Here is an 18,655-nt window from a genome sequence, read left to right on the forward strand (position 1 = left end):
GCATTGCTTGAGAATTCTTCATTGTTATTGTATTACATAAAATAGATAGCTCTCTCTCTTAGTCTTTGTCTCTCTCTCTGCTTGAAGTAGAGATAATGACCAAAAAAAGATATATATGGACAGGTGTAAAACATTCAAACACTCTTCATTGGGAAGAAAATAATGACCGAAGTAAAGGGTTTTCCGCTTAAGAAGTTTTCCATTCTACTTGTTTTACATAAAATAGATCTCTCTCTCTCTCTCTCTCTCCTTTTTGATAATCTTCCCTAGTGTCGTAAACCCCTAATTTAGATACAATCTTCTTTAAGCTTCAAAATTTTATCTACAAATTGTACAATTTTACTTAACTTCTTCCTCAACATCAAGCTCAATTGAGGAATTCATCGGATCTTTACTAAGGTTAGCCTAGATATGATATTTTTTTTTTCCCATGAGTGTGCTTCATTTAATTAGCTTTTATTCTCGTTTTTATACCTTACATAAGTTATTATCCATGTTAATTATCGTTATTGGTTATAGGTTAAGATCCTCAAGCTCATTCAAAATTGTTTATGGTAACAAACAATACTGATCAAGAACAAGAGATTTGGGATACAAACGCCACTTACATTCAAAATCAATTGGTGTGTGTCTTAGACTTTTTTATTTTTATTTTTTGAGAAGATGGTATCTTGAACTGATGATAAAGAGAAGTCATTATAGAGAATATGCCATAGAATGAAATTCTATCTAACCTATCAAAAAAAATATCTAAAGAATCTACGGGTGATGGATCTTCCACGGTTTGTCTCAAGAAACTTCTTTAAGGTATGCATCTAATGTCTATTCACTTTAAATATTTTTCAATACATTAAGCATTGATTTATGTTTTGCAATTTAAAATTTCAACAAATAAAGCTTATTGCTTGTCTTTCTTTAATGTTTAGTAAACAAAAGAATATCTCAAGAAATATATGTGTTTTATTTGATAAGGTAGATATGCTCAACTCATTATTACAAGAACAATGAATTTTATTTGAGTTAGAGTTCATTGCCGAGTATCTTAGAAAATATATGTGAAGAATTACTTTATTCTATCATTTATTTATTGTAATAACTGATGACTTATTAGGTTTTATTTCTAGTTTTGTAGGCAATTGTTAGATATCATTTATATATTTATTTCAATTATAGAAACTCATATGATAGATATCGATTTGATTTTGTTCAAAATTTAATTCTTGTCTTTTTTTACCACAACGAAAAATTTTAAATTATAATTCAATGTGGGTGATTTCAATTACATCAATCTCAATTCTTTATCAATTTATTGAGATTATCCTCTTGAAGAAACTATTTTCCGAAATCTTCATCTTTTACCTTGAACTCAAGTTAGCATAATTTCTCATTTAAATAAATTGATTTTTTTTTTAAATAATTAGAAAGGAGAGGACTTTCATTAAAACTAAAAGTTTACAAAAGTCTCAAGGCAAAGCGTGTTAACATACAAACCATAAAAGTCTAATTTTTTAAAAAAAAAAAGCTAAAACATCCATAGGAAGAGTTAAGAGAAGCTCAAAATCAAATCTTTGATTTGCCCCTCTCCTTAGTAATGTGTCTGCATATCTACTAACTTTCATGTAACAACTAACAATTATTCACACTCACTTGAGGGATAGGAGAAATCAACAGCCTACAATCATCAACAAGATTAACTACTGCTATGGCTTTAGAATTGGAAACCAAATCCAATACGACTTTGGAATCTAATTTTTTTACATATTCTAATCGATGGCTTTTACGGTTTATAAGCCCATAGCTTTGCCACTACACTGGTTGCTAAGCCTATATTCTTGAAATAACCTCATATCTGAATTTTTGTTGTAAACTCAAGCGTATTAGCAATATAAAAATCAATTTCGCAATCGAATAAAAGACCAATGGAAGAATAATTGCTTAATCACACACACACACACACACACATATATACATATATATGTAAACCTATGAAAATTAAGAAATCATAAGACAAATTCAAGATGTATTTATTTAAAATTATTGGGAATAAAAAATATAAAATGATTTCAAAATATGAAAACTCATAAAAGATAACAGAGTAAATTACCATAGTAAATTACCCCAAGTATGAGAAAGTAAATTACAATTTACATTTATGTAACATTTTGTATGACCGTTACATTATTATAAAAATTGTTTATTTCTTTTATTAATGTTAACAAATATTTTTCAGTTTAATTTTGTTTTCCATCTTGTCTTTTAACCTTGCATTCCTTACTCTGCCACAGAGGTTGAATTACTTTGATTCTTGCTTCCATACACACACACACACACACACATATATATATATATATATATATATATAAAATATTTATTTGTTTAATTTTCTCTTCTCCCTGTCATTCTCCCAACAACACTTCTAAGTTTTAACAAAACTACAAAAGCAACGTTATTCAGGGAAAAAAAAAAAAAAAAAAACCACGAAAGCAACTTAGTTTTTTTAGAGGTTAACAACAGATTTTTATGCGGTATACCAATGTGAAGTGTCCCTTGTAGGGAGGGTTCGTGAAAGAGGTCCGAGGAGTGAGTTTATTTGAGAGATGGTTTTAAATTGCATTTTTTTTTTTTAGTATGGTTTAATTTGTTGATGTGCTGTTACACTAATTTTTAGGTCTATCTTTTATTACTCTAAATGCATATGATTGTAATGTGCATTAGACTAGTGAGACATTGCCTTAAAATTTCTAGCTTGCTCAACCTACTCAATATTGGGATTTTGGATGTGGCATCAAATCAAATTATCCTCATTTCAAATGTTAGAGCATCTACAGCAATGAAGCTAAAAATTTAACAATTTAGCACCTTAAAAAGTCACTTTATCTAAATCAGTTTGACTCAGTTCTTTTTTCCTAAAATTATACTTTTTGGCAAAAAAACCTATTATTGATGTAGCAATTTAAGGTTTTCTTCATGGATGTAAGCCGTTAGATTGAACCATGTAATTCTTGTGTGTTAATATTTAACATTAACCTTTACAGAAATACTTGTGAGTTAATGGCCTTGTTGCAGGAGTCATATACACGGCCTTGTTGCAGGAGTCGTATACTAGTATTTGCTTTGACACTACTTGCAAAGAAAAAAATATTGTTACTAATTGGTATTACATGGATATAAAAAGAGAGGAAAAACTGTAAATCAATTACTTTACATTGGTGGTAGCTGGGGCTCTTTGGTCATGATTTTTCATTTTTTGTGTGCTCTAAATACTTATCGAGATAATTTTTTTTTGAGTGGCTCGCGCTAGTGGGGAGACTTGAACTCAAAAAAATTACATTGGTATTGCATTTGGATTGCTTTTCTTTCTCATTTATTAGCTTATTATTTTATTTGTTTTTACAGTACTTTTACCAATTTTTAGTAAATAAGCAAATAAAATTTTCATCAAAAAGCTAATTCAATCACACGGGTAAGAACATGTTTGAGAATCCGAATCAATCATTAATGGTGTGATGCACATCTTAACTTTTGTTTTTTTAGGAACAAACCCACACACACAATGACAAAAGTGAATAAAATTCTTACACAAAAACACAACACAAATCTCGCTTAAAAACACATCTTAATTGGATATGAGTTTTACAAAAATGAGTAGATATGAACATATAAACCTATTAGTTTAGACTCTAGGTGGTGGTAAACTTAAATGCTAAACCTTAATCCCAATTTGTGATTCATATATTGCAAGACCAACGTGGATGGCATGTAAGTTGTAGTCTTACAAGTTACAACAATGCTTCAAGTTACCATAACTCTCGAGCAACATCCTATCTCCAAAATTCAAAATTGCACAAGGACAGGACAGTAATTCAATTTCTGTCAATCACACATGAAGCACTCTCTAAAAAAAACAGCAATGAAAAAGCGCCAATGGGAGAGCACCAAAAAAAAAAAGAAAGAAAAAAAGAAAAGGCCTGTACCCGGATTTGAGACCCAAAAATTGAGCCAAATTGATAAAATGAGCGGAATCCGAAACTGCCCATTTGTAAAACTCTGCTTGCATGGTTAACACTTAGCCTAAAATCCCTAAACTCTGCTTTGCTGTGCTGAGTTGTTACTTGTTAGGCATTCTTTCTTTGGTCACTAACACTGACTCAACACTCAGTTTCTTCACCAAGCTAAGCCCTTTTATTTAAATGCTCTGAAGTTTCAGTCTTTTTTTGTTTTTGTGTTTTGTGTGTGGCTCTGTGTCTGAGCTGAAAATGACTTCCTTTGACAGAGACCTTGAGGAGAAGCTTAAGGAGGCTGGGAGTACCCTCCTTAACCCTCCTTCCTCCATTGATGACCTTCTCACTCTTCTTGATGTAATGACCCTTCTTCTCTTTATTTATTTATTTTTGTTAAATGTATTTGTTGGAAACGTTGGTCTGATTGTGAGTTTATATGGGTTTCTGAGCATTTGTGGAATCAGTTTGTTGGTTTTCGGATAAAAGTTTGTTCCTTTCACAATTGGTTTGTTCAAAGGTTTAGTCTTTGAGCTGAGTACATGCAAACTCATAATAATGAATTCAGTAAAGGGTTTGAATCAATGGTTACTTGATTATTGTGTGTTTGGTGAAAGTTATGGTTTTTTCATGGGTTGGTATATGGGGTTTGCTTTCTTTTTCTTTTCTCATAAGTAAGTATATTGTTTTTTTTTTCCTAGTTGCTTATGGTAATGTTTGGCATGTTCTAATTCAGTGAAATAAGGGTATTGTGTAGTTGATAATTGATTGATAAAATCAATGTTGTGGTTTCAATGTCTTTATAATTGTTACTTTTGTTTGGGTTTTCTTCTTCCAATTGCTTGTGGGTATTGTTTGTTTTGTCAAATAGATTGATGTTTGTTTGTCAAATGAAAATGTTGAGATGTTCATCAGTGGATGTTAGGCTATGGAGATTTTTTATTTATTGAACCAATGGAATGATATGTCTAAATTATTATATTTTAGGTTCATATGGGTTCAATATCTGTGTGTGTGTTTCCCAGTTGTTTATCAATTAGCTTTGGATACCACAAAATGGAAATGCTTATCTGTAGCACCTCATGTTTGTGTATTTCCCAGCTTTTAACCTATTAAGCCTTAATCATTCATATGAGTTTTGATGAAGAAAAGTTGGAACTTTAAATAAAATCGAGAGTAAAATTGTTATGCATAGAAAATACAAAATAGAAGAGGAATGAATTATGCTATACTCTTTGTCTTGTTACTGATGGTCCCAACTCCCTCGAAAATGCTCTACCTATATAGTACTATAGACTAGATATGTCCTCCACGATGTGATACAAATGCGTACTCATTGATGTGGGATCTGGATTGATCACTGTATTTTCTGCTTGAGTTTCGATTTGCAAAATATCTGATTGTATCTAGCTTGTTTTTGGACTGTTTTTTGATCATGCATTTGAATTTTCCCTATTAAATGAATAATATTTGATTAACTTCACAGACGATAAGCATATATTAAAGCACTGGCAATGCCTAGGGTATTGTTACTCATAAGAATTTAACTAATCATGTAGGGTTGTTAATATATATATATATATTAACTAATTGGTATTGGCATGAAAAAGCACTTTTATAATTGCTTCTTGTGATGAAAGATTTTGCCTTGCAGAGTTTTTTGATTGACATGATGTGTTTTGGTGGCCACTTTAGCAATCTGTCTTATTTTATTGATTATACCGTCCTCATTGATATGATAATATAAAGTTGAAAAAATTTCGATGTTACAATTGAAAACAGAGACAAGTCTGCAAAAGTTGAATAACATCTTCTGAGTTCTAGTTTTCTCTTTCTGGGATTTTCTGTTGTAGGAAGAATGACGTGTTATCTCAGGGTTATTCTTTCCTTTTATTTTCCATATAAAATTTTAAAAAAAATCTGGAATATTATCTGACATTTTAATATATTTTAGATTCAACATGGTTTATGGAAGTAGTTAAAGATAGGGAGCAAGATCTTCCATTTTTGATTGCTAGGCATTTTACTCAAAACCATAAATTTTAGGGGTGAAAGCAAGCTGCAAATGTTTCTATTGACAATAAAGTGGTATTTATACAAGGATTTTGATATGCAGCTAGGATATTTTGAACTTATGATGCTTACAGAATGGTGATTATGTATAATTTGTACTTTTTTTGCCCTCTAGATGCGTGTTTTTTCTCTTATATGTTGCTCTTTCACTTATGACTTGCACATTAGTTAGTTAGAATCGCATTTGTTCCTTCTTGATCATAGGCATAAAGCTCCTACCCCCCTTCTCCCTTTTTTCTTCTCATTTTTATCTTCATTTCTTTGATAGGTAAGTTTTTGGCCCCAAGGGGAAGGGAAGGGAGATTCGAACTATTGACCTCCACTTCATGAGGCGTGGTCTCCAGCTGATAGTGCTGCCCCTTGGGCTTCATTTTTATTTTTTATTCTTGTTTTTTAAACATGCCTTAGATCATTATATTCATTTTTACGACTATCTTCAGTCTGATCAGTTACCAGTTTGAGGTTCTAGTTTGTTGTAGCATAATTCTTTTAATCTGAATTGAACTTGGAAATGTTTTGACCATTGTCTTGAACTATTTTCTTCTTCCTCTGGCTGTTCTGAAAATTTTTCCAGTTTATGTTTATTGATTTTTCCCTAATTTCTTTAATGGTTGTCATGACTCAAAATTTTCATACTCTTTGTTTAATTTTTTCTCTCAATTGGGACTAAGGAATAGTTGAGTTGATTTGAGTTGTTTCCTTCTGTCTTCTAGAGAGTTGAAAATTTGTTAGCAAATGTGGAGCAAGCACCATCCAAATCAATGCAAGATGCACTTTTACCTTCATTGAAGGCATTGATCAGTAATGAACTTTTGAGACATGCTGAAATGGATGTGAAGGTTTCAGTTGCATCTTGCATTACTGAGATTACGAGGATAACAGCACCAGATGCGCCATATGATGATGAGCAAATGAAGGTACTCATAACAGTTCAAAACATCCTCAGATTAAAACCAAAATTTCATTAAAATAAGAAAGGCAATAAACTTTCATCATTGTTAATCTTTTCTTTTTTGTTGGGATCTTACATAGACTGTTTCTCCAATTCATTGTTGCGCAGGAAATATTTCAGCTGACTGTAGCAGCATTTGAAAAATTGTCTCATGTGTCCAGTCGCTGTTATACGAAGGCAGTTTCAATTCTTGATACTGTTGCAAAGGTCAGGTCATGCTTGGTGATGCTGGACCTTGAGTGTGATGCATTGGTTGTTGAGATGTTTCAAAATTTCTTAAAAATAATTAGGTAAAAAACTTTACTGATGGTGTTTTTTATTTTACTGAACCTCCACTATTGCTATGGATACGTATCTGTAACAAATATTTTTCTATTTGTCTTGACAATTGAAACTTTTGTGAACTTCCATAAACTATTCTACATCATATAATGTCCGTGGTTACTGAACTTTAACCAGAATTTGAAGTTTACTATTTCATATGACTCAGCTTTTTCTCAACACAACTAGCACAAGCTTCTATAAATTTAATTATGGGACTATGGATGTTTAGCACAAAAATCATGTTTGATATGTTGCATAAATTGCATAGGAATTTTCTCGTCACGTATTTATATTTTGTCCATCATATGGACAGCATATTTTTTCAATTGTATGTTTGCTTGTGGAAGGTTTGATCATGCTTATAGGTTTTCTTTAAATAGAACTGTAGGTTCTGTGAGGTAGTTAAAGGTTTCACCTCTATATCTGAAGTGTCTGTAGCCCTTGAATACTATGCTACTGTTTGTAATGAGACAGCAATGGTAATCTGTATTGGGTCTATTTTTCTAGTTAAAAATTACTTTTAAGGGTACAGACTCTATGCTTATGAATCTTTATGTCTTCACTGTTCATTGGTGAAGGATGCTGCATTGCTGAAAATATGGCTTGCATTAGTTATGTGGATAATTAATTCATCCATGAAACACTTAAAATTAAAGCCATAAATGTTGAGGATGTTGAGATGAGTATAAGTATTCTTAAGGAAGACGAGGTTGGAAATTAGGAAAATAGGCGTGAAGTCTAGCAAGATACTTGTTTTGGAATAACCCAAGGGCTATTTGATTTTTCCAGCAGAAGCAATGCAGAGCATTTTCTTGTGTACTCTCCAAATAAATAAGCTGATGCCAGATAGTAACGTGCTGGGAGTAGGGAGGAGAAATCTGTATACTAGAGAAGTTTTGGTTGTCTACAATGATGACAACCAGCAGAAGCATTACAGAACATTTCCTGGGTATTAATCTCTAGTGGATAAAATGATAACTAGAAGTATGTTACTTAGGGGTAGTGAGGAACAATTTGACTATGATAGAAGCTATAGCTCGTGTTTAGATGCATTAGTGTAGGTAGCTCGTACCAAATTTTATTCAATCTGATTTCATCAAAGTTGCAAATTTTGGATTTGTTTGTTTGGGGGTTTCACGGAATTGGTTGACAAAGACTGCAAAATTATCTTGCTGTATGATTTTTGTTTTGATCAATGCACAAGTTGGTGAAATTCTTGCAGAGATGAGCTTGTTGAGTGAAATTTTAGAGATGGTGAAACTATCTTTGCTTTGTATTTGTACTTTGAAATCTTTGTGGAGATTGTTATTGGTTCTGGACTGGTTTTAGAATTCTTGAAAGTTTCATTTACTCCCCAGACTACCTGCTTAAGGAGCTAACTCCCTTGCGAGGGCACAAAAACCTGAATTTTCTTATAGAAGGGATGAAATAATTGGACTCTGTTCAACAGGCACAGTGCTGAGGGCCTCAGTACTTTAGGTTGTTTATGTTAACCTTTAGAAATTGTGTGTTGACCAGAAGAGGACAGTTTCATATAAATATTCCTACTGATTACTGAAAAAATATCTTAAGTTAGAAAGTAACTACTCAGAGTTTGTAAAGGATTAAAAGTTTAGCAATTGCAATGCATTTATCTTTCCAGTTAGCATCCAGGTCTACTTTGATAATAATGTTAAAGGTTGTTCCAACCTTGTCAGCAGTGTGCTGGAGGTGGTTTCATTTAGGATATTGGCTGTATTATTGCATTCATATCCTGGAAGTGATTAATAATTGATGCTTAGAATGCTGCGTTTTATTTTTATGTAACTTCATTTTCCTTGTGCTAATGAATAACAATTCAGTGTTTATTTGTGCTCAACTCAAGGTCCAATCATCCACATGCTGTATTTTCAGCCATGGAAACAATTATGACTCTGGTCATAGATGAAAGTGAAGAAATTTCGTTGGATCTTCTCAGTCCGCTTTTAGCTAGTGTAAGAAAGGAAAATCAGGTAGTTTCCTTTGCTTAACATTTGCTTCCTCTCATTTTCTTGGTTAACTCGGATGTTATCTATATGGTTCATTGTTTCAGAATGTTTCACCTATTTCGTGGAAATTGGGGGAGAAAGTAATCACTAATTGTGCTGTTAAGCTTAAGCCTTATCTCAAGGAAGCTGTGGGATCTATGGGTATTGCTTTGGATGACTATGCTCAAATAGTCACTTCTGTATGCCAAAGTGAATCTGCAGAGCATTTGGTGCGTTTCAAATTCTCATTTATGAAGCTATCTTAAGTTGAGCAGTATGCTAATTGTTGATATCATACTTTTGCATGCCTATACGAAGGTATAACCCAATATTTTCTTTCTTCAGTATATTTCTCAAAATGAATTAGGACCCGTTATTGCATATTTTTTGGATCCATCTTCCATTTGATTTTCGGATGGGAGACAGTGAACATATAGTGCCGGTCCATTTAAGTTTTGGATCACCTGCTATTTCAGGGCTTTTCCCTGCAGTATTTTTCCTGTGGACTGTGTTTTCTGCCTTTTGACTTGCATCCACCATTCTGAAAACTGTGAGAAGATGTCTTTAATGGCCATGGTGCAAATGGAATCAGGAATGTTAGCCAGCAGTAGAGGACCCCACTAAAGAGATGATCAGAAGCAAATGAAAAAAAAAAAAAGAAAGAATAAAAGGAACTTCATATTCAAGAGAAATTCACATACCAGCCCTATTTGTCTAATGAATAATGACTGCTTTGCCTTCAAAAAAAAAAAAAAAACCTTTGGTCATATATCCTGGAAAGAAAATAAAAATACAAAAGGTCTCACTCCCAATACATGATTAATTGCCTTAAAAAAAATCTCAAAGTATAAAACTTGATTTGGTGCTGCTGTGCCATCTCCTTCTCAAAGAAGGGCTCAAAATGTATTGAAATAGTCCTTGGCTTCACAATTTTGGAATAAAGGTTAAAATGTCCTGAAATCTCCAGTTTAGAGGTTACAGTGAAATGAACTATCATGAAAGAGTGGCAGGTTAGTAGAAAGAAACTTGATAGAGTTGTTGTCCATGAGTAAAATGTCCAGTCTATTGCCTAATCCATTTTTACTTTCTATTTCTCATTCTGGTTCTAATGGCTAAAATGCTGTGAGGAATGTTTTATCCAAATCTATGTGACATTCCTCTTCCAGTTGGTATATGGTAAATGTTTTGGTATCAGATCATGCTGAATGAGTCTATTGTCTGTGTATGTCATTAAGATCATAGACTAGAAGTCTGATTGAATGTGTTGGTGTGATTCAGGCTGATAACAGGTTAGGAAAAAGGATAGTTTCAAGTGAGCTGCCAAGGACAGATCCAAATGAGCCGTCCCTGGTATGTAATCAACCTTGTCACCTCCATTTATGTCAGTCTTCTTTTTTCACAATTATTTGTTTTGATTAGTTGACACTTCACAAAAAGTTATCGGAAAATTAACTTTTTGTTACCCAGGTTACTGAGGGTCTTACTTCAGATACTTTCAAGTCAGTGGTGATTAATGGCACTCCAATTAGGAATGATGAAAATTTGAAAAATGTAAAATCTTCAAAAAGATTACAGAGTTGCCGTCTTACTAAACATTCCAAAACTGTTGGTGCAAGCAGCAATTCTGAACCTGACAACTTAGACTCTATGAAGGCAGCCAAATCAGCAACTGAGTCAGACTCTGTTCCGAAGAAAAGGGGTAGGAAACCTAATTCTTTAATGAAATCTGAGGAAGGCTATGATCATTCTTGGATTTGTACAGGAAGAAAGACTTCGAAGCTAGGTCGTCCAAGAAAGTCTCAAGATGGGGGAGTTGATGATTCACCTTCTGAAACACCAGATACTAGGGCCCCTTCACCATTGGTGCTTGAAAACGTGACTGAGCCTTCAAGTTTGCAACCTAAAACTAACGAGATCATAACTGCTGCTTCTCTGTCCCCAGATCATTGCCTTCCTGATGCAAGCCATCCTAAAAGGGGACGGCCAAAGAAAATAGGGAACAACAAGAATCAAGATGCCAATCATCATTCCCTATCAATGTCAAAGGGAGGGTTCTTGAATGCTCAGGTTGAGGAGAATGCACTACAATCTGCAGATGTTAGTTTGAACAAGGAATCTGAAGTTACAAATAACTCTGATGCAAAACCACAGCGGCACTCTAGAAAAATTCAAATTGCTATAAAGAACAATGAGGAGATGACTCAAACTCCCAACCATGTAGCCTCAGAGAAGGAAGCTTCTGACCCTTCTGGTCCTGAGGAGAAACTGTTGCAGCCAGCAGATATGAATGTAGGGGTAACGAATATCAATAACAGGTTGTCAGTCCAAACAGATAGCAAGAAAAGGAAGAGGAACTATGCTAGTTCTGAAACAGACATTACTGAAGCTTCGAATAGTAAGGTACAGTAATTAATTCTCATTAATCCTACCACAGTAAATGTATGTAAACTCCAACCTATTATTCCCTTCTTTCCTTGGTTTTTTTGTTATTTATCTTATGGGTTTTCCGAATTTGTAGACAATTTCTAAGTCTGCAACTAAATCAGCCAATGGAGATGATTACTTGGAAGAAAGCCCTAAAACAAAGCTCAGTAGGAAGCGTGCTGCAAAGGGGAAGGTATGAATACATAATGACCTTTATATTGTAAGTTGTCTGGTTAAGTGAATTGATGACCAATGACAGATATCCTTTAGATTGCTTTCTCTTATAGAGTTAATCCAAGGTATTGCTTTCATTTTTATGATCATTTAGATCATGAAATTCTTGGGAAGCTTTTCAGGTTTTTTTGGACCATTTGTTTTCTATGCATAATTGAAAATGTTTACATATGGTCCTGGCTTATGGTCAATATTGCTACTTGTGCATTGAGGAAAATATTAGTGTGTATTTACTTTTTATTTGACCAAAGTTATCATTTATATTGAATATAGTCATTATCGTGTCCCTATAAAAGAAACAATCTACTTAGCTAAACAAACTAGATTCTTAATATATTTACTTAACGTACACACGTGAAATCCTGATTATCATACTCAGACATATTAGAACTTTTGAAAGATTTCTTCCAACATAGACAAGTAAAATGTCAATCATTTCTTGTTCTAATAATATAATAGCCAATACCAAAATGATCAATTAAAGAATTTAATTTCATTCTAAATGGTATATAATGAAGAAAGGAAAATTACAGGAGATGGAGCTTAGGTGGCCAAAAGCAGGTTAGATTGTAGCTTTGATTCTTACAAATGGGAAATATAATGGATAAAACCATAGTAAGGAGTCACTTATAGAACAGAAGCAGTGTTACATTTGCTAAAATTGAATGGTAAATAACTCAAGAAAAACTCTGAAAATGTGACTGATGCTAATGTGGAAACATGTGATAAATCTACTTTTTACTATGGTATGGTTATTGTGTTGATATCTAGTTAAAGTTATTACATTAAAAAAAATATTTAGAGAAAATAATAAATGATTGATATCTTAATGTATTGATAAACATTTTGACTATTGTCAAAATCAAGTGAATTATCTAGTGACAGCCATAAATATTCAACAATTTGGCTATATAGTCTATATTGACATGAAGAATTTTACAGATCAGACTAGCACTGGTTATTTTGTTCTAGCTCATAATTTTAAAATTTTTTTTTTCCTCTTTAATTTGGCAATTCAATTTAATATTAAAAAGAAAGAGAGAAGAGAATACAATTAGAATTTTGTTTTCCTAATAGTTGACATAGAATATGTATATTCTCTGTTCTTGTATTCTAATTGCACTGTCCTTTCAACTAAATCTGGAAGCATTATTCCGAGGCCATTTTATTGCTTACAATATTTGCAAGTGAATATGTCAAATGGGATACATTTAGTGGTGTAGACAAAACCAAATTTTTATTCCAAAGCAATATGCAGGCAGCTTATTGCTTGAACATTGTAAAGTTATATAATCTCATCTTTGGCAGGCTTGATTCTTTTGTATTGATGCTCTGAATTTCCTGTAACATGTCAAGGAAACTGTGCAGCATATTAGCTTAATATTTTCCTCCTGTAATCCTCCCCTAATCCTCTTTATGAAAAATGACATATTTTACATTTTTAGGCCTCTTTAGTTTTGTGTACATAACCGGTTTGCATAAAGCTCTTCCTCTTATCAATAAAAGCTTGCTAGTTATAAAAAGGAAATATTTTTACTGCAGGATTCTGGGAAGCCTGAGTTTGATGAACGTTTGGTTGGTTGCAAAATAAAAGTTTGGTGGCCAAAGGACAAGACGTGAGTACTTAAGGACTAGTACTATAATGTTTAGCTCTGTAATATTCTTGTTAATACATAGTCTTCATTTATTCGATGTAAAACATTTTCTCGGGAGTTATTTTTTTCCTCCTGTTGTTTGGTTGAGACTTTGAAAAGAGATTGAGCCTTGGTGCGATGGCAAGTGCCTTTGGCCAAAAGCAACAGATCGCCTTTTTTTGGGTCGAGTCTTTGAAAATAACTTTCTAGTGCAATAATTTTCTAGTGTTTGGTTTGCACTAAAAAATTCAATGTGAAAACCGTCAAAAACCTAAAACAGTCGGTAGACGAGGTGGTGGTGGTTTTTTTTGTGGGGGGGGGGGGTGGAAGGAGGTGGCGGTGGAGTGGAGGGGGAAAATGGTGTTGGTGGTAGGAGTGGGAGGGAGGTGGTGGAGACATGAGGGAGGGGAGGGAAGTTGACAAGTCTGTGGGGGAGGAGGAGAGAGGTGGTGTTAGTGGGGAGGAATGGGGTGGGGGATGGAGGTGTCAGTGGCAGTTTGGAGGGAGAGGAGGGAGGGAGATGGTAAAGGTGGCACAAAGGAGGGGAAAGGAGGTGTTGGTGGCGGAACAGAGGAGTGTGAGCGAAGGAGGTGGGGAGGGGCAAGCATAAACCAATATTACCAAACACCAAAAAATGTGGAAAACGTTTTCCATAAATGATTTTATGACAAAACCAATGCAGCCTTAGTTTATTCTTGTAATTGAGTTAGTCTTTTCAAGTTGGTTATATTTCTAAACTCCTATTACCGCAAAGATTTATAGACCTAATAAATTTTAGGGCTTAATAAAGTTTTGTACTATTATATGGATAAGACTGCAGATTGCAATGAAATATATATATATATATATATATATATATATATATATATATTTTGTTGACATTTAACTTTTAGGCATGTTAGATCATGAATTATAATGCCTCTTAAGTATATAGGCTTCCAGATATTGGTGATGAGGCCATTGTAGAACTTTGTTTTGGCTATCAACCATAACATTCATCTACACGGGATTGGTAGCTGCGCAAATCAAGACCAAAACCATAGGCTACATTTGGTGATTGTCTTTCTAGTGTGTGTGATAAGTAGTAAAATTTATTAATATTATAGTTTACTTCATTTTGCAACATAACTTCAGTTACCTTAGTACATCACATTATTGATGCTGTGCTGCAGCACACTTTTTTGGCTGAAACTTATGGCTTTCCAAGCTGTTCTAATTATCGTAAATATGCAATTGCTGAATGTATGATCACCTTTGGGACATGATTCTCAGTAGTCATTGAGCTTTGTTTATTTTTTTCTCCTGTGACATTTGTGGCACCAAATTAAAAGTCCCCTTATTGTTATATTATAGGATTGTTTTTATTTTGCAGGTTTTATGAAGGTGTTGTTCATTCTTATGACTCTGTTAAAAAGAAGCACCAGGTGTGATAGTTCTCACTAATACTGACATACCATTTTGTTTCTCTTATTTATTTATTGGTTTTGCCATAACCTCTCCCAAGTAGTTGGACTTGGTTCTCGGCATCCTCTGTCATAAACCAGCTTTATGTGGCTCCTCTTCTGTTAAGTCATAGTCAATACTGTGTTTTCTCAGCTTTGGGCTCCAGACTCTTTTCTGACTCCCTCTTTATCCTTTTTTTTTTTTTGGAAACTCTCCTGTTGTCCTTGCTGTAAAATTAAGTTGAACTACTCTTCCCTGGATGAAATCAGTGGTCTTTGTGTGATGACACACCATCTAAACAGTTTTCTTTAACTGTCATTTTTCTTGTTTCTGCATATTTTAGTTCTTATATTTTTGTTATGCACAGGTGTTATACACTGATGGCGATGAAGAAATATTAAACCTCAAAAAGGAACGCTGGGAACCAATTGTAGATGATGTTTTGCCAGAAGGAGTTTGTGTTTTCCCCTATATTGTATTTTGTATTTTGTATTTTTTTTCTTCTTTTACTCTACTTTTAGGGGAAAACATTGATATGTGCTAATTTTTTTTACAGGGTCAGGAGACTGATCTTCCAAAAGCTGATGCTTCATCTGATATGTAAGTATTATTATTTTTTTTTTAGTCCTATCCTTTCATAATAGTATTTCATTCTGCACATGGGTATATAGCAACCAAATTTTGTTAGTTATGCCTCGGAATCGAAATTTACTGTTTGTTTGCAAAATTGATTCCTTTTGGTTGTTTCTAAAAATTATTTATTTTCAAAATTGATTCCTTTTGGTCGTTATCTAAAAATTATAAGCAAAAGAATAATATTATTTGTAATTTACCGCAGATGTTTAATTTTTATATTCTAGATGATACCTTGCATAAATCTCGTGTGGTTCATTATTGTGGGAAAAGTTTCTTGGTATATTATATTAAGCACTAGTTACTTTTCAGAATAAAATTGCTATTTGGATCCTTTAGATGAATTATAATATCAATTTCAATTTTGTTTTCGTTTTTGTTTTTGTTTTCTCTGGTGTGGCCAATGTAATGGTACAGAGGTAATTGCAAACTTTAGAGCAGGTTTATATACAGATGAAAATTTTGCCAGAGGTTTGCAATAAATTCTTACAATGCAATAAAGAACTCATTTACAAACAATGAATTTTATATGTACATCTACGACTACTAGTCACTGTTGATGAGGCAGTATATCACATGTTTATGCTTGCTTGTACACAAAGCACTGAATTAATTTCATAGGAATTCATCCAACTCGTGGATTAATTAAATGCCAGTTTATATGGTGATTATGGGGTAGGCTTTGTGCTCGCATTGTTAAGCTGTTCCCATAAAAAAAAAGAAAAAAAGAAAAGAAAAAAAAAGCTGTTCCTGGAGGCAGTGATGCCTATACATTGATGGGAAAAATTTGTGCATCCGGGGCATTGGAGGTCAATTCTACTTACTTGATTACCTTATATGACAACATTTTGTGCATTCATTTATGCCATGGAAAACAGGATAGGTAATTTAAAATGAAATGAAAAACGTAATTAGATTTCCCCATTAATTATTCTCCATCCAAAATGGTTGATGAGGCAATTGCCTCGTAGTTTGTATGATGTTTACATATACTTTTTGATCTCTTGTATGTATCTTTTGGTTGTGCATTTTAAGCAGGCCAAATAAGAGGAGAGGGAAGACTAAGTCAGAGTCAGCAAAACAAGAGAAGCCCAATTCTTCTTCAAAAAAGTTGGTTTATGAACTAGCATAAATATTTTTAATGTTTTTTTTGTTTTACATAGCACCTGACTGAAAATTCTGTGGTTCTCCAGGAGTGGAACTTCAGCCAACATGTCTAAAGTCGATTCTGCAAAAAGTGGTGGTAATTCTGCAGATGATCAAGAGCTTGACAATCCTATTATTGTTTATGAATGTGTCAATAACCCATCTAGGACAGTTGAGGGATCAAAAGATGTTGGCCACCAAAAACCTACTGGCAAGTCAAGTATTGAGAGACTAAAGAGTGGTAACAGCATGAAGCCCAAGGGATTCCTTTAACTTACAGGTCAAGTATGAAAAAGGGGTGCAAAGAAATGGAGGGTCCGTCTATTTACCTGGTTAGACAAGGTTGTGTATAGAGATGAGTAGTGACACAGGCTCACAGGCTTATAATTTTGGCTTTAGTACAGGGGAAGTGTCAGTTATATTATCTTTCTTTTGTTTATCATGTAGTTTCAGGAGATGGTTTTTGTCTTCAAGGATTGGGCTAAATATAATATCATATTTTGGACTCTCTGTATTATAAACTTTGACTATGTTATTTGCTGAGTTAGATGTAGTTCCCAAATATAAGAGTCCAAATCAAAAATAGATGTAGTGCCAAGTTTCTAAGTTGAATGAAGGCAGGAGTATCTGACCTCAAACATAACCTATTCTGATAAAGGATCCATTTCTCAATTTTTTGAGTTAGCTTGCAAGTTTGGAAAAATCTTGGTAGAGTAGTCTCCACCAATTGGTATGGATATCTTCCTACCAGAAAAAGGAAAAATAAATAAGCAAAGTAGCCTTTGACTTCTTAATTATGTGTTCTCAATTTTTCCTAAAAAAAATTGTGTTTAAGATAATGAACCTATGAGTATTAAAGATCTTGACAAATTAGGCATTCAAATATGTAAACGAAGTAGGTTCAATTCAGGTGCATATATTATTGTATCTAATAATTTAGAGAAATCAAATCAAATCGTAGTCTCCAGACTTCAGTTAGTAAAATGTAATAAAAAACTAATTGAAATTTTGAGGGCTTGGAGCCTCACCAACCAATGTCATGATTAAGTCATGATTGGAAACGCGTCACTATCACCATGCTCATTCTTCTTCCCTTTTTCATTGTTGGGTAAGTAAAGCCATCAAAGTCTAGATTATTATTATTATTATTATTTTGAGTTGATTCAATACTTTGATATATAATGTCTAGGGTGTTTCCAGATGAAGTATTTGTATTTCTTAAAAAAACAGAAGAAGAGGTTGATGGTTTACCTTGCAAGGTCAAAATACTCATACAACTAAGGAGCACCTATATTTTAATCTCAAACTTTTGGCCGAATCATTGCTTTTTTATGTTCTCCAAATTGGGTTTGGTTTTTAACCTGTTTTAAGTTGAAGTGACAACATGGGTCACATATGGAATCAAAAAAAGAAAAAAGAAAAAAAAAAGTCAAAAGGCCATGTTCTAGTGATTAACAAATTTATTTTTTCAATCTTACAATTTCATTGTTACTTCTTCACCTGTGGATGATCATGAGTGGCTAGTTCAAGATTGATGAGATTTGGGACACATTTGGTAGGTGCAACAACAAAGATGTAACATTCAAAATAATATATAAAAAAATGAAGAAAATCCAAATCCAATGATGGGTCAAAACTGGAGGCCCACTACCAACCCCGGTGAGTACAATTAATATTTATTTTAGTCTACCAAAGGAAGCTCAATGGTTCAAAGTCTTTCTTTCAGTACGTGCAAACTGCACACTTGACACTACACCGGCCAGGCTTTACATACGACAACGATTACCA

The 18,655-nt window shown here is 33.4% G+C and overlaps 1 protein-coding gene across 4 annotated transcripts; it reads left to right on the top strand.

Moving 5' to 3' along the window:
* The first annotated feature begins 4,068 nt into the window (after positions 1–4,068).
* On the top strand, positions 4,069–17,410 carry LOC142636800 (sister chromatid cohesion protein PDS5 homolog D). Of its 4 annotated transcripts, none has more exons than XM_075811102.1 (15): positions 4,069–4,358; positions 6,785–6,988; positions 7,132–7,313; positions 9,212–9,338; positions 9,419–9,583; positions 10,632–10,703; positions 10,821–11,052; positions 11,116–11,753; positions 11,872–11,970; positions 13,554–13,627; positions 15,018–15,069; positions 15,456–15,542; positions 15,645–15,688; positions 16,757–16,831; positions 16,915–17,410. In XM_075811102.1, exons 1-15 carry the CDS (start codon positions 4,257–4,259, stop codon positions 17,138–17,140), a joined length of 2,379 nt encoding a protein of 792 aa, XP_075667217.1. In that variant the 5' UTR covers positions 4,069–4,256; the 3' UTR covers positions 17,141–17,410. The 4 variants fall into 4 exon arrangements, with proteins under 4 accessions (XP_075667217.1, XP_075667218.1, XP_075667215.1 ...); XM_075811103.1 differs by having other exon boundaries at positions 11,296–11,753; XM_075811100.1 differs by having other exon boundaries at positions 10,821–11,753.
* Positions 17,411–18,655: the final 1,245 nt, after the last annotated feature.

The sequence above is a fragment of the Castanea sativa genome, chromosome 5 (genome assembly GCF_040712315.1).
Source record: "Castanea sativa cultivar Marrone di Chiusa Pesio chromosome 5, ASM4071231v1".
Classification (NCBI taxonomy): domain Eukaryota; kingdom Viridiplantae; phylum Streptophyta; class Magnoliopsida; order Fagales; family Fagaceae; genus Castanea; species Castanea sativa.